At 42.4% G+C, this 27,233-nt stretch overlaps 1 protein-coding gene across 5 annotated transcripts in view; it reads right to left on the bottom strand.

Annotated features, from left to right (window-relative positions):
- The window catches only part of LOC142599185 (single-stranded DNA-binding protein 2-like), a 191,613-nt gene that overhangs the window by 96,436 nt on the left and 67,944 nt on the right, over positions 1-27,233 (bottom strand). For all 5 annotated transcript variants that reach the window (XM_075739069.1, XM_075739068.1, XM_075739066.1 and 2 more), the window contains exons 3-4: positions 21,913-21,974; positions 20,824-20,908 (exon numbers count right to left, since the gene is read on the bottom strand). In XM_075739069.1, the coding sequence (XP_075595184.1) occupies positions 20,824-20,908; positions 21,913-21,974 (147 nt within the window). The remainder of the gene's footprint in view (positions 1-20,823; positions 20,909-21,912; positions 21,975-27,233) is intronic.

Raw genomic sequence — 27,233 nt, 5'->3', positions numbered from 1 at the left:
GGGACTCATGCTTCACAGTATGGGCTGGACTGCACGTTCCTCCAACTTCAAGTTTGTAGCACATGAGGATGGTAAGGGAGAAGCATACTGAGTACAAAGACAATATTTACAAATATAATATTTAGAACATTTACAAAACAATACCAGTCTCTAATAATGCTTCCAGTATGTAGAAACATCATATTGTCATAGATTATTTTGGCCATGGTGGGTGAGCTACCTCATCCCTTTCTTTCTCCCCCAGCAAAACATAATGGTTCCACCAAAAGGAAGAACAGTTGTGTCTGGTTGGTTGGTTGAGAGATATCTCTATAAACCTCCTGAGAACTTTTTCTAAAAGTTACTAGGAAAAAAAGAATTCATTCTGAAGCAGACACCTTAAATAGACAATTCAGATGGAATTGCTGAAGTTTAACAAAATTGTAAGCAAATAAAATGAGTTTTTAAAGAATCTTAAACTATAGATTCCACTACATAAAATTATTGTACACATTGTAAGAAAAAAAAGTTACATTTCTTGGTGTACTTCTTTCAGTGGCAATAAAAAGATGTATATTTATTAATTATAAAGGTGTTATAATTGCCACTATGGGATGAGATGACATCTACAGAGAGATCTGGACAGACTGGATCGATGGGCTGAAGCCAACTATATGAGGTTCAACAAGGCTAAGTGCCGGGTCCTGCACTTGGGTCACAATAACCCCATGCAACGCTACAGGCTTGGGGAAGAGTAGCTTGAAAGCTGCCCAGCAGAAAAGGACCTGGGGGTATTGGTCAGTAGCTGGCTGAATATGAGCCAGCAGTATGCCCAGGTGGCCAAGAAGGCCAACAACATCGTGGCTTGTGTCAGAAAGTGTGGCCAGCAGGACTAGGGAAGTGATTGTGCCCCTGTACTCGACACTGGTGAGGTCTCACCTTGAGTACCATGTTCAGTTTTGGTCCCCTCACTACAAGAAAGACATTGAGGTGCTGGAGTGTGCCCAAAGAAGAGCAATGAAACTGGTGAAGGGTCTAGAGCACAAATCTTACGAGGAGTGGCTGAGGCAACTGGGGTTGTTTAGTCTGGAGAAAAGGAGGCTGAGGGGAAACCTTACCATTCTCTACAGCTACCTGAAAGGAGGTTGTAGTGAGGTGGGTGTTGCTCTCTTCTCCCAAGTAACAAGTGATAGGACAAGAGGAAATGTCCTCAAGTTGCACCAGGGGGCTGGGTACCCCGAGAACAAATGCTCTTACTATTAAAGAATGAGGCAAAGGCGGCATTAAGTACCTCAGCCTTTTCCTCATCCTTTGTCACTAATTTTCCCCCCACACCCAACAAAGGATGGAGATTCTCGTTAGCCCTCCTTTTGTTGTCAATGTAGTTATAGAAAAAAATTTTATTGTATTTTACGGCAGTAGCCAAATTAAGTTCTAGTTGGGCTTTGACTCTTCTAATTTTCTCCCTGCATAACCCCACAACATCCTTGTAGTCCTCCTGAGTTGCCTGCCCCTTCTTCCAAAGGCCATAAACTCTCCTTTATTACCTGAGTTCCAGCCAAAGCTCTCTGTTCAGCCAGGCCAGTCTTTTTCCCCACCAGGTCGTCTTTCAGCACATGGGGACGGTCTGCTCCTGCACATTTAAGATTTCCTTCTTGAAGAATGTCCAGCCTTCCTGGACTGCTTTGCCCCTCAAGATTGCTTCCCAAGGGACTCTGTCAACCAGGCCCCTAAACAGTCAGTTCTGCTGACCCCCCTCCTTATTTCTCCAGGAATTGAAAACTATTATTTCATGATTGTTATGTCTGAGGCGACCTCCAACATTCACAGCACCCACAAGTGCTTCTCTGTTCACAAACAACAGGTCTATATTTGTCTTACTGCAAATCTTACTCATGTAAAATTGATTTATGAAGTTTAACATAATAGTCCACTATATGCAGTATCTAACCTAGTAGCCTTCTACTACATTGACTGCATCAGTGGACAAAAGAGAAGCTACGGATGTCATCTACCTGGACTTCTGTAATGTCTTTGATATGGTACCCCACAACATTCCTCCCTCTGAAATGGAGAGATATGGGTTTGATGGATGGACTGTAAGATGGATAAGGGATTGGCTGGATGACCACATCCAAAGAGTTACAGTCAATAGCTCAATGTCCAAATGGAAACCAATAACGAGTGGTATCCCTTAAGGGTCTGTACTGGGACCAATACTGTTCAATATCTTCATCAATGACATAGATAGTGGGACTGAGTGCACCTTCAGCAAATTTGTGGATGACACCAAGCTGAGTGGTGCAGTTGATTTGTTTGAGGGAAGGGATGCCATCCAGAGGGACCTTGACAGGCTTGAGAAGTCAGCCTGCACGAACCTTATGAAGTTCAACAAGGCCAAGTTCAAGGTCCTGCACATGGGTCGGGGCAATCCCCGATATCAGTAGAGACTGGGGGATGAATGGATTGAGAGCAGCCCTGAGGAGAAAGACTTGGGGATGCTGGTGGACGAAAAATTGGACATGAAGTGGCAATGTACACTCGCAGCTCAGAAAGCCAATCAGCTCCGAGGTCCCCAGTACAAGAAAGACCTGGACCTGTTGAAGTGGGTCCAGAGGAGGGCCACGAAAATTGTCAGAGGGCTGGAGCACCTCTCCTATGAGGACAGGCTGAGAGAGTTGGGATTGTTTAGCCTGGAGAAAAGAAGGCTCCGGGGAGATCTAATTGCAGCCTTTCAATACTTAAAGAGGGCTTACAAGAAAGATGGAGAGAGACTTTTTACCAGGGCCTGTAGTGACAGGAGAAGGGGTAATAGTTCTAAACTGAAAGAGGGTAGATTTAGACTAGATATAAGGAAGAAATTCCTTACAATGAGGGTGGTGAGACACTGGAGGAGGTTGTCCAAAGAAGTTGTGGATGCCCCATCCCTGGAAATGTTCAAGGTGAGGTTGGACCATTCTTTGAGCAAGTTGATCTAGTGAAAGATGTCCCTGCCCATGACAGGGGGGTTAGACTAGATGATCTTTAATGGTCCCTTCTGACCCAAACCATTCTATGATTCTATGATTCTATGATTCTATGACCTGTTACTCCCCTCCCCCAGCAGAAAAGATACTAAAATTTACCTCATGGACTACTTTCCTTTAAATATTTTATAGTTAAGACCTTTTTACATTTTATAGGCTAAGATTTCAGGTTTGAAATACATGTAAGGAAATAAATTTCAAAAGCGGATTTGGAAACACAGATCCAATAATGAGCTTTGTCTTCTTCCTATGTCAGAGTCGGTTAGGTCATGCTCCTCTTCTGGTGTGAATTTACAGAGTACTACTTTCTTGGCAGTGTAAATTAGCCTCTGATGGGTTACAGGATGCTGCATCTCAATTTTGTTATAGGTATCCTTGCTAACTGGCATAAAACTAGTTTGTATACTTTACTGTGACAGCACTATGGAGATGTTAATTTAAATTAAGGAGGGGCCACATTTAAAGAGCCTGGAATAAAAAGCATAAAGCAGAACATCTTAAGTCAGGCTTAATTTTAATTCTCCTTGACTAGGCCACAATCTTTACTCTAAGTATATATGTATGCATATATGGCTTTTTCTGATACACTTTACATAGAAATGAAATGCTCTATTTGTATACATTAAAATACATTGCATGCACCACATGCATTTGCCACCTTCCATGAATCAGTATAGAGGTAGAGCACTGGCCACTTTTCTCATTCAGCAATATCTAAAGCTAGTTGAATGGCTTTCACCTCTGCAGACTGACTTGATTCACCTTCTCCTTCAGCAGCTTCTGTGATTCGTCATGTAGGACTCCATACAGCAGCCTTCCACCTTCGATGCTTTCCCACAATGCGACAGGACCCATCAGTGAAGAGGGCATATGGCTTCTCATTTTCTGGTAGTTTATTGTATTGCGGGGCCTCTTCAGCATGTGTCACCTCCTCCTCTGGAGATATTCCAAAATATTCTGGCCAGTCCATGATCACTTCCAGAATTCCTAGGCAACTGGAGTTTCCTATTCGAGCATGTTGTTTGATCAATGTGACCCACTTACTCCATGTAGCATCAGTTACATGGTGTGTAGAGGGGACCCTCCCTTTGAACATCCAGCCCAGCACTGGCAGTCAGGGTGCCAGGAGGAGCTGTGCTTCAGTGCCAATCACATCCGAAATGGCTCGAACCCCTTCATATGCTGCCAATGTCTCTTTTTCAGTTGGAGTGTAGCTGGCCTCGGATCCTCTGTATCCCTGACTCCAAAACCCCAGGGGTTGACCTGGTGCTTTCTGCCAGAGACTCCAGGTAGGGCCATTATCCCCAGCTGCAGTGTAGAGCACATTTTTCACATGTGGTCCTGCCTGGACTGACCCAAGGGCTACTGCATGAACAATTTCTTGTTTACTTCGTTTAAAGGCTTGTCGTTGCTCAGGGCCCCATTTGAAATCTTTCTTCTGATGGGTCACCTGATAGCGCTTACAACCAGACTGTAATTTGGAATATGCATTCTCCAGAAACCCACAATGCCTAAGAAAGCTTGTGTTTCCTTTTTATTGGTTGGTGGAGATACGGCTGTTATTTTGTTAATCACAACCATTTGGATCTTACAATTTTATTACTAAAAACTGGATCTACTGTGCAGGTCCCTTGACCTTGCTTATTTTTATGGCAAAATCAGCTTTCAGAAGGATTTGAACTATGTTCTTCCCTTTCTCAGAGATGTCTTCTGCTGTGCTGCCCCATACAATGATGTCATCAATGTATTGCAGGTGTTCTGGAGCTTCACCCTGTTCCAATGCACTCTGGACCAGTCCATGGCAAATGGTGGGGCTGTGTTTCCACCCCTGGGGCAGTCGATTCCAAGTGTACTGGACACCCCTCCAAGTGAAAGCAAACTGTGGCCTGCACTCTGCCGCCAAAGGGATTGAGAAAAATGCATTAGTGATATCATTTGTGACATACCACTTGGATGCCTTTGACTCCAGTTCATATTGAAGTTCCAGCATGTCTGGCACGGCAGCACTCATGGGCGGTGTGACTTCCTTCAGGCCACGATAGTCTACCGTCAGCCTCCACTCTCCATTGGACTTCTGCACTGGCCATATGGGACTGTTAAAGGGTGAGTGGGTTCTGCTGATCACTCCCTGACCCTCCAGTTGACAAATCAGCTTATGGATTGGAATCAGGGAGTCTCGGTTGGTGTGATATTGCTGCCGTTGCATCGTTGTGGTAGCAATCGGCACCTGTGGTTCTTCAATCCTCAGCAACTCCACAACAAAAGGGTCCTGTGAGAGACCAGACAAGGTAGACAGTTGTTCGATTTCCTCTGTCTCCAAGGCAACTATTCCAAAAGCCCAAAGGTACTCTTTTGGGTCCTTGAAATACTCTCTCCAGAGGTAGTCTATGCCCAGGATGCACGGAGCCTCTGGGCCAGTCACAATGGGGTGCTTTTGCCCCTCATTCCCAGTTCGACTTACTTCAGCCTCCAACAGAGTCAACTGTTGGGATCCTCCTGTCACTCCAGAAATACAGATCGGTTCCACCCTTTCATAGCTTGATGGCATTAGGGTACATTGTGCACCGGTTTCTACTAGAGCCTCATACTCCCGGGGGATCTGATGTGCCAAGCCATCGGATCGACATAGTCCAATAAACCCAGTTGTCCCTCTCCTCCACCTGACTGCAGGCCGGGCCCCTCTAGTCCTGGTCATCATATTCGTTACCAACGAATGGGTTTGTGTGGCACGTGGGTTCAGATCTCATCCTTGTTGCTCACTTCTTGTAAATACAAATCAGAAGCTCCTCCCATAAGATCAGAAGTAAGATCAATCCTCCTATTCTGCCTGGGGAACTTCCCACTGAGACTGGAGCAGCAGTTTTCCTGGAAGAACCCCCATTTGAAATTCTTTTTCCTTGCAACTCACGTACTTGTGCCTCTAGGGTTGAGGTTGGTTTTCCATCCCACTTCTGCATGTCCTCTCCGTGGTCACACAGGAAAAACCACAGGATGCCTCGTGGTGTGTACCCTCTATATCCTCTCTCTTGAGCAGAGGAACGCTTACTCCTAACAGTTGAGATACTGGTACGTACAGGTGCAGAGTAGGACATATTGTCTCTGAATTGCTGGACCTCCTGGGACAGTTTCTCAAACAGGTTTTCAGATTTTTTGGATAGTCTTTCCATGGCCGAGACACAGGCCCATAAGGAGGAAGAGAGATTTTCTTTGTAGTGCTGGAGCTGGCCAGCTACTTCATTCACTGTTGGTGCATCTTCGTCTTTCAATGCCATTACTGCCAATGATTTGGCATACACTGGTGGTGTGCTCTGTACAAAATTCTGCCACATGGGTTGGGTACACTGGACTTCATCGGGGGCTGTGGGTAACTGTGCGTTTTCTGGGTCATAATAAATCATCTCCCACATGGCTAATTCCCTCAGGTACTGGATACCTCTCTCCATGGTGGGCCACTTGCCTGGCCGACATACATCTTCACTGAAGGGATACCTTTCCCTCATGCCTGACAAGAGTCACCTCCAGAGACTGAGGGCTTGTGTCCCTTTTCCAATCACCTTGCTAATGAACCCTTCCCTGGACAGGGATCCCAGCTGCTGGGCTTCCCTACCCTCTAATTCCAGTCTACTGGCCCTGCTATCCCAGCATCGGAGCAGTCAGGTGAAAAGTTTCTCACCTAATCAACAACTGAAATCTTTTTGCATATCTCGCAGCTCACTCAGGGACAGGGATCAGGTAGTTATCTCTGGTTCTGTCTCTTGCTCCTGTTCTCATGATGGCCCTGTTTCATCATCCTTTACTAAAGAGTCGACCTTCATGTCCATTTCTTCTTATGTATAATGGCAATTGATACAGGTATGGGTTGGTTCTCTGGTTCAGTTGCAGTGCTTATCACCAGGGTTTGAGTAGCCACAGTGCCTGTCATGGGAGTTGGAGTAGCCACAGTGTCTGTCACAGGGGTTGATCTCCGGGTGCTATTCTTAAATAGTTGTTTAACCCTAAGCAAGACCTGAACCACATTGAGGAGACCTAGCAATAGAAGCATGCTAGTCTGAACATCCCAAGGATATTCAGCATTCTCAAGAGCTATTGTAATTAGCCTGGAGAAGAAGGGGAAGGTGAAGGAAGGTGTCTCCCCCACATATTGGCTCTCCGAGGAGAAAAACTAAAAAGTATCATTATTGATAGCTTTTGACAGATGGTTCCCGAAGTACAGAGATGAAGCCATCACTGTTGCTCCACTGCCACCAAATACAGATTCAGCCACCGAGTACAAATACAAAACTGGTCTGACTATCAATGACTGTATCATACCATAAGCCAGTACTACACCGAACAGCAGAGCGATAACCTTAATCCAATGCCCAGAGGTGACAAACCACACATAAACACTGATAACCAGTATGTATGGCAAGTAAGGTATTACATGACACAACTCTGAGAACAACTCTATGAACAAATAAAATGACATCGTGACCAGTGGACCAGTGATGATTAAACTAATATAATAAATGCTTATAACAAATTTGTTTTAACACGCTCGGGTCAGATCTGTTGTTATCTCAACCCTTCGTGCTCCACATTGGGCACCAAAAAGGACTGTCATGGTTTTGCCCCAGCAGGCAGCTAAGCACCATGCGGCTGCTTGCTCACTCCTCCCCCCTCAAGGAGATGGGGAAAAATAGAAAAAAGCCTCATGGGTTGAGATAAAGACATTTTAATAGGATAACAAAGGAAGAGAATAGCAACAACAACAATAATACAAGTGATGGGCAAATGTAATTGCTCACCACATGTGAAGGGAAAATAAAACAATCCAATGCCTAGTCTGTTTCCAAGCAGAGAATCTGCCTCCCGGGCTAGCTTCCCCAGTTCTATACAAAGCATGATGTTCTATGATAGGGAATATCCCCTTAGCCAGTCTGGGTCAGCTGTCCTGGCTATGCTCTCCCATCTTCTTGTGCACCTGGCAGGGCATGAGGAAGCTGAAAAGTCCTTGACTTACTGTAGACACAACAACTACCTAGCAACAACTAAAAACATCAGTGTGTTATCAACATTATTCTCATACTAAATCCAAAACACAGCACTATACTAGGTACTAGAAAGAAAAAATAACTCTATCTATCTCAGCTGAAACCAGGACAGTTTTATTCATTTTCAACAGCTAAGTTAACAGAAAATTTTCATTATTTGGAATGATATTAATGTGGGGATTAAAAAAAAACAACAGAAGATTTCAAAACCTTATGCTGAAAAGTGTTATCCTGCTATGGAGATCTGTGCCACATTTTTTCTGACTTAAAACAGATTATCTGTGCAAGCTCAAGAATTCATTTTAGCACAATTCTTGTAATATTAAGGCATTAATTTGGTAGAATATTTAAACAGACTATTATCTGTTCCCTGTGACTTGTGTTATATAATACGTATTTCATATTTAGTGCATATTTCATATTTAGTGCAACACTGGAACAGGCTTCCTAGAAAGGTGCTCAATGTCCCAAGTCTGTCAGTGTTTAAGAGGCATTTGGACAATGCCCTAACTTTTGGTCAGGCCTGAATTGGTCAGGCAGTTGGACTAGATGATCATTCTAGGTCCCTTCCAACTGAAGTATTTCTTCTCTATTCTATTCTATTCTATTCTATTCTATTCTATTCTATTCTATTCTATTCTATTCTATTCTATTCTATTGTCATGGATATCCATGTTCCCTGAAGTGGCTTGCCTGTTTTTCCTCCTCATGACTTCATTTTTCATCACCTCTCACAAGGCATTTGTTGTTCAGCTGTTCTTATTGAGTTGCATGTCTCCCACAATTTGTGATCTTCAGGATTCATCTTTTATCATATTAGAGAGCAGATGGATGTTAAAGTCTCTGGTTTTTCCAGGCATGTGTTAAGCAAGTCTGAAATGAGTCACTTCTTAAAGTAAGTTATTAACAGAGCAGTTGAGCATATTAAAAAATATAAGACTCACTTTCATTTTTACTTTTTATGAGGCTAAAGAATGTATTTAAGCAGAATGCCTCAAATCTACCCAAATACTGTCATCAGAAAAATGAAAATTCTGTACATCAATGTAGCGCTGACTTGTACTTTATTATTCTAATAAATATGACTATATCGCTACATACATATGCACACATGGATACACACACCTATACAGAGTTCTCAAAATACTCTCTTGAAATTACCTAATAGAGAAATTTCACTAGCCAAATTGGAACTTCTAAATAAAAACATTTAATAAAAGGCAACCTAAATCTCTACTCTCATTTAAAATAATAAATATCAGATGAAATGCTGATATGGAAAATAAAGCATCACAAGAAAAAATACCAGGAGAGGACAAGAAGTGAGGGAAGAAAAGCATGCACTAGAATTAGGTTATTGCAAGGTTTTAATCCAACATTTGCTCTCTATTGATCAAATGTTTGTTCAGTATTTTATTGATGTAAAACATTATGTACTATGTTAAATTTTCACGTCAAAAGATCTTTAACTAAATTTGGAGTATTTGTTAGCCAATTTAATATTCTCATTGTTACTAAGCTACAACTTAATCTCCTTTAATAACTTTCTAGACCACTTTAAAAACATACTGCTTACAGTATGCAATGAATAAGAATGATCCATGTTAACAGCAGTAAATATAACATTGCTAAATGCAACTACTAAAACAAAAGTTTAGAAATAAATAATTTCTCAATGCACTCTATTTAAACTCATGGTAGCATGTATAGTCTCATTTTTAAAAGGAAAACCAGTTAACAAGCAAAATTTCTACAACTTCTGAGGGAATATCTAAACCCACAAGGTTCATATGTTTATACTTTATTAAAATGTATACCATGAAATGTGTATGTGTATAAAGAAGGATTTCCATTTGTAATAGAAAAAATATCCCTTCTCTACTGAAACCTCGGTTAAAAAGATTTTGAGTTCACTCCAAATCATTAAGACTAAGATTTAAATTATAGCACAACTTTTGTTGTAGTAGCATAAATATTCCATTATAGCACATCAAAACTGAAAATTTATATTTGGATAAATAGAGTTTATTCCAAATACATTGGGAGTTAGTTGCTTGAAATTTTGGAGTGAGATATATTGAACAACATAGCTCTGAGAAATGGTTAAAAGTTTACAATTGTTCATCAGCACAACCAAGCAGAAACAATTTGTAATATCCTGGGATCTCCATAGAACTAATAAAAAATTTCCAGTGGGGCTGCCTTCTAGACAATAACATATGACATAACTTTAGAGCAGAATAACCTTGGATTTATTTTAATTATGAAGAAAGTGTCAGACTTCAGAACACAGAAAAGTAAATTCATGAAGAAATCTATTATGGGCTAAAGCTTCCAGTAATTTAACAGTGTGTCTATCAATACTAAAAACAAAAACAAAACCAAAACCAAAACCAAAACCAAAACCAAAAACAAAAACAAAAACAAAACCAGTCAGATTTTACCAGTATATTCCAAACAATAAAGATTTCTGGAAAGTTGAAAAGCAGTCTGATCATTCCAGCCACTTCCCTTAATCTTCTGACCTCTACTTTATCCTGTACTCGCCATCTTATCTCTTAGACCACTCACTGCTTCTTTAACCTGTTGAATCCTTACATGCTACCTCTTACCTCCAAGCAAAAAAGAAAAAGCTTCCTTCTTTTGTCCCATTTCACAAACTTCGTATGGCTTTAAATATTGGCATATATAAAAACCTTTTTAGTGTTCTATTGTGAAAAATACTATTTTTGCCACAGAACATTCCATGAAAGCCTCCTGTCATTAGAAAGGTTCTTATCTCCTATTCTCTCAATGTAAATGAAATATAAAACATTCTTAGAAAAGAGGCACTCTTTCAGCATGTCCACTGCCTGCCTCTCAGAACAATGAAAGACCAAGGAGATGATATTTCCTTATCCTGTCAGAGGCTTCCACTTTAACTCTAACTATTTAACTATTTTAATTCTAAATGCTGAGAAATTTAAATCTCCCGTCAATGGATAAGTGTTGAAATTTTGGGGAGGATACATCATTTTTTTCTACCTGAAAAAAATTATTTAGTCCTCATATTAAAAGGATAAATTTACCTATGAAATTATTTCTATAAAGAGAAAAACTTATATTGTAAGAAAAAATACATTTCTGTATCAGAGCTTACAATTTTGATTTGTGACATGGAGTACTTTAAATCTAAGCCGTTATATTATCCAGTAATTTATGGGAAGGAACAATGAAGGATGATTGTAGGGGCAGAAAGGGCACATCTTCCTTCTTCATGAAAATGTGAGGAGGAGAATTCTCTTGTAGATTTTCTTAACATGAAACAAAAAATAAATCCAAAATAAATCCGTATTTTCCTGCAAAAGGAGTCCCTACAGTCCAAGGAAAGTATCAATTTCTCAACTTTCTGAAGAACAGAAATAAACAGAGGTCTTTGAGATACCAGTACAACATTGTTTTGAGCTATTTGAGATATACCTATAAATATGTGGACTGAATCCTGATAAAAGTCAATGCAGCTTTCCTGTAGAAAGTGATACTTTGACTGAGGATTGGAGCATGCTTTAATCATTCCATTCCAAACAACTGCATTAAAGAACATCTACTGAGTAATAGCATTAAGTAGCTGAAGAGACTGAAAAAGTTAAGCTTGCCTGTGCACAATTCTGCCAATACCACTGTACAAGACGACTCTCAGATTGCAAATACTACTACATTGTCCTCTCCAAACCTTCCAAAAAATACTGTCCTCTCATATAGACATTCACCTCATTTTATACTAGTGTTCCTATGCAATTTACAACTGGAAGAAAGATAAGTATTCTAAACATATATCACATTTTTCAAAACAGTTTACTAATTGGAGATTTTTTGCTTGCCTTCTAATACTGAAGGTCATACATGCAAAATCACTCAGGCACTGACATTAGCATTTCTTTACCTTTGAGCCTTGCAGATTTTTTGTTGAACATTTAAGTAAGCCAAAGACATATCACCTTGTAAGACATGCTACTAAGAGTATTCTGTACTGAATATGACTTCTTAATTATCCATTTTATTTTTCTAATGAACCAGTGCAGTCTTTAACCATATGGATTTATATAATATGTTCTGATATGGAGTATCAGAGCAAATTAAAGGCTTCCTTAGTCTCCTTCTACCTTTCATATCTAAGTATTGGGTCTACATGGCAAGGTTTTGGTAGCAGCGGGTGGGGGGCTGCCTCTGTGAGAAGAGATGAGGGACTGCCCAATGCTGGACACAGCCAGTTCCAGCTGAGTCAGAAACAGGCCCACAACAGGCAAAAGCTGAGCCAATCAGTAAAGTTGCTGGTGTGTCTATGAAAACATTTAAGAAAGAGGCAGGGGAGGGAAGTGAGAAACAGCAATACAAACACCAGGGTCAGAGAAGAAGGGGAAGGAGGTGCTACTGGCACCACAGCAGATATTCCCCTGCAGCCCATGGAAGAGACCACACAGGAGGAGAAATCCACACTGCAGCACAGTCCAGTAGAGAACACACACCAGCGCAGGGGAAAACTTTGAGGAAGAAGAAGCGGCAGAGAGGAACTGTTATGTACTGACTGTAGCCCCTCATCCCCCCTGAGCCACTTGCGGGGGGAGGTAGAGGAGTTGGGAATGAAGGAGTGAAGTGGAGCCTAGGAAAAGAGGCTTCTTTCTCACCATCCAAATCTATTTTAATTAGCAATAAATGAAATTTATCTTCCCCAAGTCAAGTCTGTTTTGCCTGTGATAGTAATTGGTAAGTCTCTGTCTATCTTGACCCACAAGCTTTTTCATCCTATTTCTTCCTATTTCCTGTTGAGGAGGAGGAGTGAGAGAGCAGCTGGATGAGCATCTGGCAGCTGACCAAGGTTAACCCACCACAATATTTTACTACAAATATACCCAAGCAATAGGAATTAAAACATATCTCTGCAGAATGAAATAGCAGGAAAGAAAGGCATTTCATTCATATACAAAAATGAACACCATTTATTAAAAAAAAAATGTTTTAAAAGCAACTATAGGGAAACAGATGCATTTCATAGAATCATACAATGGTTTGAGTTGGAAGGGACCTTCAAAGATCATCTAGTCCAATCCCCCTGCCATGTGCAGGGACACCCTCCACTAGACCAGGTTGCTCAAAGCCCCATCCAATCTGACCTTGAACACTTCCAATGATGGGGCATTCACAACTTCTCTGGGCAACCTGTCACAGTGTCTCACCACCCTCATCGTAAAAAGTCTTCTTAAGGCCAATCTAAATCTACCCTATTTCAGTTTAAAACCTTTGCCCCTTGTCCTGTCACTACAGGCCCTGGTAAAAAGTCTCTCTCCGTCTGTCCTGGTTTCGGCAGGGATAGAGTTAATTTTCTTCCTAGCAGCTGGTATAGTGCTGCGTTTTGGATTTAGGATGAGAATAACGTTGATAACACACTGATGTTTTTAGTTGTTGCAGTGAAGGACTTTTCAGCTTCTCATACTGGCCTGCCAACGAGAAGGTGGGGGCACCTAAGAAGCTGGGAGGGGACACAGCCAGGACAGCTGACCCAAACTGGCCAAAGGGATGTTCCATACCATATGACTTCATGCTCCATATATAATTGGGGGTTGACCGGGAAGCGGGGCAGCTCGGGAACTAGCCAAGCATTGGTTTTGGGTGGTGAGAAATTGTGCTGTTCATCACTTGTTTTGTATATTCTTTATTATTATTATTATTATTGATAATAATAATCTTCCTTTTCTGTCCTATTAAACTGCCTTTATCTCAATCCACTAGTTTTCTCACTTTCTGTCTTCCGATTCTCTCTCCTATCCCACCATGGGGGGAGTGAGTGAGCAACTGTGTGGGGCTTAGTTGCCGGCTGGGGTTAAACCACAACACCACCGCAACATAGAACAGAAAATATAACTAATCTAAAGGAGTTTTGGTTTTACTGTTCTTTTACAGAAATAGTCAAGAAGAGACTGATATGCACATACAGACAAGGCTCAGTTTGCTTGATTAGACAGAATTGATGTTAGACAAAATTTAATATGCACTGTTTTTCAGGATAGCACTATAGATAGAATCTAAGAAGGAACCTCTTAGTTTTTTTCTCCCCAGTATATTGCAGATGTATGAAGTCCAGCTGCATACAAGTTTGCCAAAGATACTAAACTAGGAGGAGCTGTGGACTCCCTCAAGGGTAGAGAGGCCTTACAGAGAGATCTGGATACACTAGAGAGCTGGGCAATCACCAACCATATGAAATTTGACAAGAGCAAGTGCCGGATTCTGCACCTGGGACAGGGTAATGCTGATTATGCATGCAAATTGGGGGACAAGAGTCTGGAGAGCAGCCTCGTGGAAAGAGATCTGGGGGTTTGGGTTGATGGCAAGTTGAATATGAATCAACAGTGTGCCCTGGCAGACAAAAGGGCCAACCATGTCCTGGGGTGTATCAAGCACAGCGTAACTAGCTGGTTGAGAGAGGTGATTGTCCCAGTCTACACTGCACTGGTGTAGCCCCACCTTGAGTACTGCATGCAGTTTTGGGTGCCTCAATATAAGAAGGACATCAAACTATTAGAGTGTGTCCAGAGGAGGGCGACCAAGATGGTGAAAGGTCTCGAGGGCAAGACTTATGAGGAGTGGCTGAGGTCACTTGGTTTGTTCAGCTTGGAGAAGAGAAGGTTGAGGGGTGACCTTATCACAGTTTACAACTTCCTAAAGGGAGGCAGTGAAGGGGGAGGTGCTGATCTCTTTCTGGTGACCAGCGACAGGACACAAGGAAATGGAATGAAGCTGCGTCAGGGGAAGTTCAGACTGGACATTAGGAAAAGGTTCTTCACTGACAGGGTGGTCAGTCACTGGAACAGGGTCCCCAGGGAAGTGGTCATGGCACCAAGCGTGTCAGAGTTCAAGGAGTGCCTGGACGACGGTCTTAGTCATATGGTTTAGTTTTAGGTAGTCAGCTTGAGATATTCTATGATTTGATGATTCTATGATATATTGTATTCAATGACAAGAAAGCACATGCTGAAATTTTATGACAAATCATCACTCGAAAAAATGTTGTCTAAAAAAAATCATGGCATTATTTTTGCTACTGCAGTTAGAAACTGCAACTTAGAGACAAGTAATCAAATCTTTTTGTATCTAATAATTTTATGAGTCAACCTGTGTGTTTCAGAATGACTAGCAACTACGTTGGTTGAGGCAGCAGTACTTCAGAAATCATTAAATCATGCCCAAGTACTTCCCTCCTCCATCAAACAATCTTAAATCTTCTTTTTTTTAAGAAGCAAAGACAGAAAAAAATATTATGTCAGGGAATGCAACCTACTTAGCATTAAACATGACTTATCTGGTGTACTAGGCCACACACACCTACAGCAAGAATAAATTTCTTAGATCAAGAACAACACATACCTAATTAAAAATTCTGAATTGCTAATATGAATTAACTTTTTGTACTTGACAATTACAGTTTTTAGATATAACAGTGCAACTCTATTACTCGACCTGTAATCTAACAACAGGGTTTTAATATTATCAAGCCCCTCAACCTGACTCAGAGGCTAGAATTCAGTCACTGGCTTTATGACAGTTTTCATTGATGATGGAATTTTGATTTCTTTTGAGTTAGTGGCCAAACTCTACATGGGTCAGGATTTCACAGAGCATTTAATAAATATTTATCTTCAACTACTATGAAATATGCTTTACTGTATTTTATAACCACTTGCCATGTGCTTTAATATGAATGTACAATACACTCATGAAATATTAAATATATAAACAATTTCAAAAGCATGCATTTGTCACAATGCAGATTATTTTACTAAACAAAAACCACATGACACGAAGGAATAGCATCAGTTTTGTAGATATCAGACAAGTTCATCTCAACTGTGACAAAAATAATGCAAGTAGCTTTTCCTGTCACATCAAAAGATTAAGAAAGAGTGGGTTACAGAAATACCTGGTAAATGTATTTATAAACCAAATCAATTTATTTATAAAATAAACATTCATCCTTTCCTATGCAGATTGATGTACATAGAGAAGCATACCATGATCTCATTTATTTTATCAAACAAGACTTTATACAGTAACTTAAATATTCACACAAGCACACAATTGTATCACACACAATATTCATTTGAGTATTTTCTCAGTTTTTTTGAATTATAATAAATAGCAGAGAGAACTGAGCAATAAGACCATGTAATAAACCAAGAGTTGTAGAAGTCATAAATGCTATGAAGTTGATGCTAAGACATTTTTTATCTGACATAATTTTGATTCAGCTACTCGAATTCTTACTATACCTCAAATTTTAGATTCAGTAGTTAACTTACTGATCATTGAAACTCTCATGAGTTTAAAGAACTGTATATTCCACTCCTTTTTCAATCTCCGAGTACTTTGTTATTTAATTTCAAAATAATTTTACAAGTTTTATAGTTTTCATACATTTTTGGCTGCATTGGGTGTAAATGGCAAGGGTTTTTGGAAGGCAGCTTGCAGGGGTAGCCACTGTGGGAGGAGGTCAGGGGCTGCCCTGTGCCAGACACAGCCAGTTCCAGCCGGCTCCGCAATGGCCCCACTACAGGCTAAAGTTGAGCCCATCAGCAAAATTTGTGGCACCTCTGTGCTAACATTTGAGAAAGGGCAGAAAATGCTGAGGAGGAGGGAAGAATGGAGGGAACAATGAGATCAGAGAAGAAATGCTCCATGGTAGAGCAGGCACATCCCCAATGGGATGGCAGCCTGTGGAGGACCCACATGGGAGCACATTAAAGAGTATGAGTATGAAGGAAGGAAGAGCAGGAAGAACAGAGTGAGAAACAAAGAGCAACAGAGAGAAACTTCCATGCACTGACACTGATCTCCCGATCTGCTCATTGTCTCACTGAAAGGACTGAGTGTAACCCAGAGTGATAACATGGCTGAAGAAGAGGTGTCTGGAGTAAAGTTGAGCCTGGGAAAGGAGGGGGAAAGGAGGAGGAAAGGTGCTTTCCCTAAGTGTTTAAATGTTTGTCTTTGTTTCCCCATACCCAAATCAGTAATTAAATGTTTAGGTTATGGTCATTGGCAATAAATGAAGTTAAATTCCCCAAGTCTGTTTTGCCCGTGACAGTAACTGTTGAGTGATTTCCCAGTCTTTATTTCAACCCATGAGTTTTCTTCCACCTGTTCTTTCTATCTATCTCACTCCCCCCCCTCCCCCCTGAAACAAAGGGGGGAGGTGAATGAGAAGCTGTGTGAGTGCTTGGCTGCTATTCAGGGCTAACCCACTACATTGGCTTTTGTTATACACACTATATTGTGAGTGCACAATGGTCTGCTGAAGTCAACTGTCATACTGTGGATTCTGATCTCCACAAATTTATTTCACTAAAGTCATTCCTTACTGTCATAATCTATTCCTGCAAAACTATTCCTCCTTCAGTGGAGAATAAAACATTGCTCTAATAACAAGCATTAACAGCAAAGCTATTGCAATATTGTATTTTTTTCAACCACTGTATATTTAAAACAGTAAAGTTAAAAAAGATGGCAGAAATTTGTACTTGTAATAGTTACTTTGTTTTTAATTTGAGGAATATGCTTTACCAATTTGATTGACCTTAACACCTCAGTGGATGGGAAACTTCCTCATAATTTTGTTCCAAACTTCTCTCTCACACATTTTTTTCATTGATTATGACAAGTGAATAATCAATGCAGCATAGACACTACTATGCAAAACTCTCCAAGCTCCTCTACCAGTCAGCCTCAAAATCTAACCACCAAGGACAGGGTATTAAATTGTCATTAGTCTATAAGTAAAATATGCTTAACAGTTCTAATTGTGTTAATGGTGCATTTGTAACATAGTCTTTGTTAACTACAAATAAGGCAAGATCACCATTAGTACACATATTATAGGATGCTGAGCTGTCATCAGATTATGACAATTTGTATGACAAGAACGAGTTGAAAGCTTATGGGTAAGAATTAAGGGGCAGGCTAATATGGGTGACACTGTTGTGGGTGTTTACTACAGGCCACCTGATCAGGAAGAGGAAGTTTGAGGCCTTCTGCAGACAGCTGGAAGTAGCCTCACAATCGCAGGCCCTAGTCCTCATGGGGGACTTCAACCACCCTGATATTTGCTGGAAAAACAACACGGCCAAGCATGCACAGTCCAGGAGGTTCCTGCAGAGCAGTGATGATAACATTTTGACACAGGTGGTGGAGGAGCCCACGAGGAGAGGGATGCTGCTGGACCTTGTACTCACAAACAAAGAAGGACTGGTTGGGGATGTGAAAGTTGGGGGCAGCCTTGTCTGCAGTGACCATGAGATGGTGGAGTTCGGGATCCTGCATGGAAGGAGCAGGGCAGTAAGTAGGATTACAACCCTGGACTTCAGGAGAGCTAACTTTGGCCTCTTCAGAGACCTGCTTGGGAGAATCCCATGGGTTAGGGCTCCAGAAGGTAGGGGGGCCCAAGAGAGCTGGTCAATATTCAAGCACCACTTCCTCCGAGCTCAAGATCGGTGCATCCCGAAGAGTAGGAAATCAAGCAAAGGAGGCAGGAGACCTGCATGGATGAGCAAGGAGCTCCTGGAGAAACTCAAAGGGAAGAAGGAAGTTTATAGAATGTGGAAAAAGGGACTGACCACTTGGGAGGAATATAGGAACGTTGTCAGAGTATGCAGGGGTACAACGAGGAAGGCTAAGGCCCACTTGGAATTAAATCTGGCAAGGGATGTCAAGGACAACAAGGAGGGCTTCTTCAAGTACATCAGCAGCAAAAGGAAGACCAGGGAAAATGTGGGCCCACTGCTGAATGAGGTGGGTGCCCTGGTGATGGAGGATACAGAGAAGGCGGAGTTACTGAATGCCGCCTTTGCTTCAGTCTTGACTGCTAAGGCTGGCCCTCAGGAATCCCAGACCCTGGAGGTAGGGGAGAGAAAGTCTTGCAAAAGGAAGACCTTCTCTTGGTTGAGGAGGATCGCATTAGAAAACATCTAGGCAAACTTGACACCCACAGATCCATGGGCCCTGATGGGATGCACCCATGAGTGCTGAGGGAGCTGGCAGATGTTATTGCGAGGCCACCCTCCATCATCTTTGAAAGGTCATGGAGAACAGGAGAGGTGCCTGAGGACTGGAGGAAAGCCAATGTCACTCTTGTCTTCAGAAAGGGCAAGAAGGAGGACCTGGGAAACTACAGGCCAGTCAGCCTCAGCTCCATCCCTCAAAAGATGATGGAACAACTTATTCTGGATGTCATCAATAAGCATGTGGAGGAAAAGAAGGTAATTGGGAGTGGTCAACATGGATTCACCAAGGGGAAATGATGCCTGACCAATCTGATAGCCTTCTATGATGGCATGACTGGCTGGGTGGATGAAGGGAGAGCAGTGGATGTTGTCTACCTTGACTTCAGCAAGGCTTTTGGCACTGTCTCCCATAACATCCTCATAGGCAAGCTTAGGAAGTGTGGGTTGGATGAGTGAACAGTGAGGTGGGTTGAGAACTGGCTGAATGGCAGAGCCCAGAGGGTTGTGATAAGTGATGCAGAGTCTAGTTGAAGGCCTGTAGCTAGTGGTGTGCCCCAGGGGTCAGTACTGGGTCCAGTCTTATTCAACACATTCATCAATGACCTGGACGAGGGGACAGAGTGTACCCTCAGCAAGTTTGCTGATGATACAAAACTGGGAGGAGTGGCCGATACATTAGAAGGCTGTGCTGCCATTCAGCAAGACCTGGACAGACTAGAGAATTGGGCAGAGAGGAACCATATGAAATTCAACAAAGGCAAGTGTAGGGTCCTCCACCTAGGGAGTAATAACCCCATGCACCGGTACAGGTTAGGGGTTGACCTGCTGGGAAGCAGCACTGCAGAGAAGGACCTGGGAGTCCTGGTGGACAACAAGTTAAGCATGAGCCAGCAGTGTGCCCTTGTGGCCAAGAAGGCCAATGTTGTCCTGGAGTGCATTAAGGAGAGTGTGGCCAGCAGGTCGAGGGAGGTTATCCTCCCCCTCTACTCTGCAAGAGTACTCTACTCCAGGAGAGAGTCCAGCGGAGGGCTACGAGGATGATTAGGGGACTGGAGCATCTCTCTTATGAGGAAAGGCTGAGAGAGCTGGGTCTGTTTAGCCTGGAGAAGACTGAGAGGACATCTGATCAATACCTAAAGGGCAGGTGTCAAGAGGATAGGGCCAGAGTCTTTTCAGTGGTGCCCAGCAACAGGACAAGGGGCAACAGGCACAAACTGGAACACAGGAAGTTCCACCTGAATATGAGGAAAAAGTTCTTGACTTGGAGGGTGACAGTGCACTGGAACAGGCTGCCCAGAGAGGTTGTGGAGTCTCCTTCTCTGGAGATATTCAAAACCCACCTGGATGCGATCCTGTGCAACCTGCAGAGGTCCCTTCCAACCCCTAACATTTTGTGATTCTGTGATTGACAGGGTATGATTATTTGGACAGCACATATCTGTGCTTCTGTTTGACCTGGGCCTTTGTGACAGAGACCAGGTTGATGTGTCCATTGGGGAGAGAGAAGGACATCCTTCAATCTTTATTAATATATGGCACAGTACTTTGACCTGTGAGATAGGTTCCAGGAGTTTCCTATGTGACACTGGGTAATCACAGGATTAAAGAGTCTGAATTTAAGGCATGCCTGGAAAGCAAATGAGTTAGTTACATATGATGCAGTCCTGCATTTTTTGAGTCACCGTCCTGCAGAAATATTTCTCTATCACATTCAAACATACAATTAATAAAAAGATTATAAAGATATATAAAACTTACATAGTCATGAAAGGCTTTTGCTTCACTTGAATGTTCACATGTTTCTCGTCTTTCTGGAGCTGCACAGTAGAGATCCCAAAATACACTGCAAGTTAAGAAGTAACAGATATGGTGAGGAAACAAGATGTGGTAAGATATTTCATTATCGCAGGAATTTTAGCCTCAAGGTTTCTAGAATGAAATTATCTATATGCTAGAACAATTAAAAAAATAGAATTTGTTAGCTTCATTTTGGTTTTTTATTGTTTTAGACTTAACCCTCTAACTTAGCTCAGCACCATACTTCAGAATTGTGGAAAATTTGACCACTCTGCTGTAGGTGATCAAAATTAAGGATAATACAGACATCAGAGATACAAGGAACAAGGTCTCCTTGTCAGGCTTCTGTCACTTAATTAAAAGCAGAAAAGTCAATAAAGAATATGTCATTTTCCAAACAGCTGTACATATCACATGAGGTTTTATATTCAAGTAGAACTACTTTACAACTTATAACTTAATTCTTGTACAGAATTCTTGTATGGATGGTTGTCCATATTCTCTATAATTTTGAATTCTTCCAAATGTAGCCATATCATATATATTCAAATCATGCATAAAAAATTACAAATCAGCTCTGTGTCCGACCCATATTCTGAGCTGAAAGAAATTGCAAAAGCAGATACTACAACTCCAAGCTCGTGCTAACATACACTGCCTCTCAAAAATGCTAGTAGCTTGGGTTCAGCTAATGGCTTTCATATGCTATTCCCGTGACTAAAATTTCTTTCAAATGTAGTTATTTGGGATATAAAGAATGATCTCTTAAATGCACAATTTAATAAATGATGGTAACCAAAGAAAAGCAGACCATCTTCTTTCAAAGATGCTGCCTTATCAATACATTATTCAATATTTCTTTTCCTATATCTAATATCTATATACTTTCCTATATCTCTTTCTGTTCTTTCAACGCTTTAAAAGAAAATAGTTCTTGATACTCATCTTCACATCCTTTTTACAATGTTCACCTGAATTTCTTGCCTCCAGACACTGGAATTCACAATGAACATATTCTAAAAATCAGAGGAAAAGAAAATAGACACTTACCACCACCAGGAGTGCAAGAATCCTGGGGGCTCCCCTAGTGTGATGTTTTTTTCCCATCTTATCTAAAGAGAAACAGTAAAAACAGTCTATACTCTTTTTGTGATCACTGTGACTAAAAAGTATTATATAATTTACTCAGGTAGTAAAAAAGGAAGAATAAAAGATTTTGTAGTTATGAAAAGTTACCCAGAGAAGTTGTGGATGGCCCCTTCTTGGAAGTCTTCAAGGCCAGGTTGGATGAGGCCTTGGGCAACCTGGTCTAGTGGAGGGTGTCCCTGCCCATGGGAGGGGGGTTGGAACTAGATGATCTTTGAGGTCCCTTCCAACCCAAACCATTCTATGATTCTATGATTCTAAAGGCATTATCATCATCAGTCTGGGTGGCCATATGTCCTGATTTCAGCTGAGAGGGTTAATTTTCTTCATAGTAGCTAGTGTGGGGATAAGTTTTGGATTTGTGCTGGAAACAGCGTTGATAACACAGGGATGTTTTTGTTATATAGACCTGCTGTTGTTGAACAGTGTTTACACGGGGCCAAGGCCTTTTCTGCTTCTTGCACTGCTCTGCCAGCAGGATGGCTGGGGGTGCACCAGAAGCTGGGAGGGGACACAGCCAGGACAGGTGACCCAAACTGACCAAAGGGATATTCCATACCATGTGACATCATGCTCAGTATAGAAGGGGGGCTTGTTGGGGAGGGGCAACACAGCTCCAGGACGCATGACTCGGGAACAGTCCGGCTTCGGGACGGGTCTGAGCGTGCGGTCTGAGTTGTACGGTCGTTGGGTGAGAAACTGCATTGTGTATCACCAGTTTTGTATATTCTGTTAAGTACTGGTTTTGGGTTTTTTCCCCTCTCCCTTTGCTGTCCCAGTAAACTGTCCTTATCCCAACCCATGAGGTTTTGCCTTTTCCTTCCCATTCTCTTCCCCATCCCACCGGGGGAGAGGGGGGCAGGGGGGAGTGAGCGAGTGGCTGTGTGGTGCTCAGCTGCCAGCTGGGGCTAAACCACGACACCATATTTCTTACTTTATCACACTGTGGTGGGTTCACCTTGGCTAAGGGCCAAATGCCAACACAGAAGCTCTCACACTCCCTCTCCTGAGCAGGACAGGAGGAGAAAATAGTATGGGTTGAGATAAAGACAGAAGATCATTCACTAGTTGCCATCATGGGCAAAACAGATTCAACTTGGGGAAAATTAATTTAATTTATTCCCAATTAAAAATAGAGTAGGATGATGAGAAAGAAAATAAAAATGTAAAATAACATCTTTTCCTCCACTCCCCCTTTTTCCCAGGTTCAACTTTGCTGCTTCATTCCTGACCCTTCTACCTCCCCACCCCCCACCCCACCCTCCATGTTCCTTGACCCTCTGGGGGGGTTACAGTCAGTACATAATAATTCCTCTCTGCCACTCCTTCCTCATTAAACTTTTCCCCTGCTCCAGCATAGGACTTCCATGGGCTGAAGTCCATGAAAAAATCTGCTGGAGTCTGGGTTCTTCATGGGCCACAGTTTCCTTCAGGAAATATCCAACTGCTCTACCATGGTCTCTTCCCCAGGCTGCAGGGGAATCTCTGCTCCCATGCCTCGAGCCCCTCCTTCCCCTCTGACATTGGTGTTTGTATGGTTGCGTCTCACTTTTTTTCTTCACACCTCTACTCATCTGGTATTTGTGTCCTTTCTTAAATATGTTTTCACAGGTGTGCCATCAACTTTGCTGATTGGCTCAGCTTTGGTCTGCAGTGAGGATGTTGTGGAGCTGGCTGGAACCAGCTGTCCCCAGCACAGGGCAGCCCCTGAACTCTTCTCCCAGAGGCCACCCCTGCAGCCCCTGTCACTGCTACCAAAACTTTGCTATGTACACCCAATATACACACTTATTAATTTAGCTCATGCCTCTTATTTTAGCAAAGCATGATTTAGATTAATTTTTAAAAGATTTTGAATATAATTTTATTAAGGATATATTTTGTATATCTCCACCAGACAGAGGTTTATTTAAGTTCAAAAATACATAACAAGAAAGTATTAAAAAGGACTCCTACAGCTATCTAAAAGATTTTCCAAGAATCATTCCTAAGAAAACATACAAGATACAGGACTAATGTTACTGATTCAGCAGGTGGCAGTCTTCTCTCCACATCTGAAGTGAGTAAAGTACTTTACTGTTAGAAATAATGTGACAAATCTAACATCAGAGTAACAGTTTGGTCTCATTTGTCTGCACTGGAAAATTCTGTTGGAATAGAAATATACTATCTATGCTTGATTTCCTACCTGAGAACTCTGGTTTATTTAACACTTTTTTCAAAGGAAAGGCAGTTTAAGAATTCTTACCTTTGACTTCACACTTTTACTGTTGATCAGCTAATACATTAGATGACATAAACACACTGTGAAAGCATTCTGGCTCTCTGCAATTCTTTACTAGTGTTATATATTAAGCATTACTACACAATCATTTTATTAATGACATCATAGTCATCAGCTTGTCCTTAACTACAAAACTAAAGAGTTTGAACTATAATAAAGACAGTGTGATTGTTTAAGGAACTTAATCACAAATAATTTAAGATTCTGTAGAAATCCATACAACACTGTTAGGAAGGCCAGCTCATCTTAAAACAAGGTGGAAACCAGGGCATTCTATATACTTCAAATTCCTCCAGTTACAACTACACATAGCATTATTTCCTGCAAAAATTGATGAAAAAAATTGTTTAAATAAATACCATATTCTGCTCTAGAGACAGAAGTAATGGCAGATGAAAAGAACATTATTTTAATGAAATGTTTAAAAAGTTTTAATATTAAATATATATATCTATATAAATAGATATATATATAAAGACATATAAATGCTTAATATATAAGGTAGACAGTGTTCATACTGCAAGAGGCACTGATAAAGCTGGGATTTTTTTCAAAAGAAAATATAAAACTTTGATTCTCAGTTCCAACTTGATTTCCACACTGGATCTGACAGCCCAAGAGAGGCAAGGATTCTGCAGCTCCACATCCCTAGGTCTAACCAGTAACGAGACTGAAGATGTATTCCCAGTAGGCATATGCACACAGAGCACACATATACACCAAATATATAAATATATACGTGGTAGAACACACAGTTCACAGACAGACACTCAGAGCTCACGCATGGACACAGACAGCACCAACAGCCTCATCCGACCGAGAGCTTATGGGTCAGGATTAAAGGCAGCACTGGGGGCAGGGGACATCATAGTGGGGGTCTGCTACAGGCCACCTGACCGGGGGGGCCGAGCAGATGAAGCCCTCTATAGGCAGATAGAAGCAGCCTCATGCTCACAAGCCCTGGTCCTCATGGGGGACTTCGACCACCCTAACATCTGTTGCAGGGACAACACAGCAGAGCACAAGCAATCCAGGAAGTTCCTGGAATGTGTCAATGACAACTTTCTCCTCCAAGTGATAGAGGAGCCCACGAGGAGAGGTGCCATGCTGGACCTTGTTCCTACCAACAAGGAGGGACTGCAGGGGAATGTGAAGCTCAAGGGCAGCCTCGGCTGCAGTGACCATGAAATGGTGGAGTTCAAGATCCCCAGGGCAGTGAAGGAGGGCACATAGCAAGCTCACTACCCTGGGCTTCAGGAGAGCAGAATTTGGCCTCTTCAGGGACCTGCTTGGTAGAATACCATGGGACAAAGCCCTGGAGGGAAGAGGGGCCCAAGACAGCTGGCTAATATTCAAGGGTCACCTCCTCCAAGCTCAGGAGCGATGCATCCCAACCAAGAGGAAGTCAGGCAAAACCACCAAGAGGCCCCCATGGATGAACAAGGAGCTCCTGGGCAAAGTCAAACAAAAAAAGGAAGCCTTCAGAGGGTAGAAGCAAGGGCAGGTAGCCTGGGAGGAATACAGAGAAACTGTCCAAGCAGCCAGGGATCAGGTTAGGAAAGTCAAAGCCCTGATAGAATTAAATCTGGCCAGGGATGTTAAGGGCAACAAGAAAAGCTTTTATAGGTATGTTAGTGATAAAAGGAGGATGAGGGAAAATGTGGGTCCCCTCCAGAGTGAAATGGGTGACCTGGTCACCCTGGATATGAAGAAGGCTGAGGTACTCAATGACTTCTTTGCCTCAGTCTTCACCGGCAAGTGCTCGAGCCACACTGCCCAAGTCATAGAAGGCAGGGACTGGGAGAATGCAGAACCGCCCACTGTAGGAGAAGATCAGGTTCAAGACCATCTAAGGAACCTGAAGGTGCACAAGTCCATGGGACCTGATGAGATGCACCCACGGGTCTTGAGGGAACTGGCGGATGAAGTGGCCAGGCCACTCTCCATCATATTTGAGAAGTCCTGGCAGTCTGGCAAAGTTCCCACTGACTGGAAGAGGGGAAACATAACCCCCATTTTTAAGAAGGGAAAAAAGGAAGACCTGGGGAACTACAGGCCGGTCAGTCTCACCTCCGTGCCTGGCAAGATCATGGAGCAGACCCTCCTGGAGACTATGCTCAGGCACATGGAAAATAAGGAGGTGATTGGTGACAGCCAACACAGCTTCACTAAGGGCAAATCATGCCTGACAAATTTGGTGGCCTTCTATGATGGGTTTACAGCACTGGTGGACAAGGGAAGGGCAACTGATGTCATCTCCCTGGACTTGTGCAAAGCATTTGACACTGTCCCGCATGACATCCTTGTCTCTAAATTGGAGAGACATGGATTCGATGGATGGACCACTCAGTGGATAAGGAATTGGCTGGATGGTCACACTCAAAGAGTTACAGTCAATGGTTCAATGTCCAAGTGGAAACCAGTGACGAGTGGCATTCCTCGGGGGTCGGTACTGGGACCGGCACTGTTCAACATCTTTGTCAGCGACATGGACAGTGGGATCGAGTGCACCCTCAGCAAGTTTGCCGACGACACCAAGCTGTGTGGTGTGGTCGACACGCTGGAGGGAAGGGATGCCATCCAGAGGGACCTTGAGAGGCTTGAGAGGTGGGCCTGTGTGAACCGCATGAAGTTCAACAAGGCCAAGTGCAAGGTCCTGCACGTGAGTCGGCACAATCCCAAGCACAACTACAGGCTAGGTGGGGAATGGATTGAAAGGAGCCCCGAGGAGAAGGACTTGGGGGTGTTGGTTGATGAGAAGCTCAACATGAGCTGGCAGTGTGCGCTTGCAGCCCAGAAAGCCAACCGTGTCCTGGGCTGCATCAAAAGAAGTGTGACCAGCAGGTCGAGGGAGGTGATCCTGCCCCTCTACTCCGCTCTGGTGAGACCCCACCTGGAGTACTGTGTCCAGCTCTGGGGGCCCCAGTAGAAGAGAGACACG

Source organism: Balearica regulorum, chromosome W (genome assembly GCF_011004875.1).
Source record: "Balearica regulorum gibbericeps isolate bBalReg1 chromosome W, bBalReg1.pri, whole genome shotgun sequence".
Lineage (NCBI taxonomy): Eukaryota > Metazoa > Chordata > Aves > Gruiformes > Gruidae > Balearica > Balearica regulorum.
Note: the sequence above shows the minus strand (reverse complement) of the source record. Positions and strands in the feature narration are given on the sequence as shown.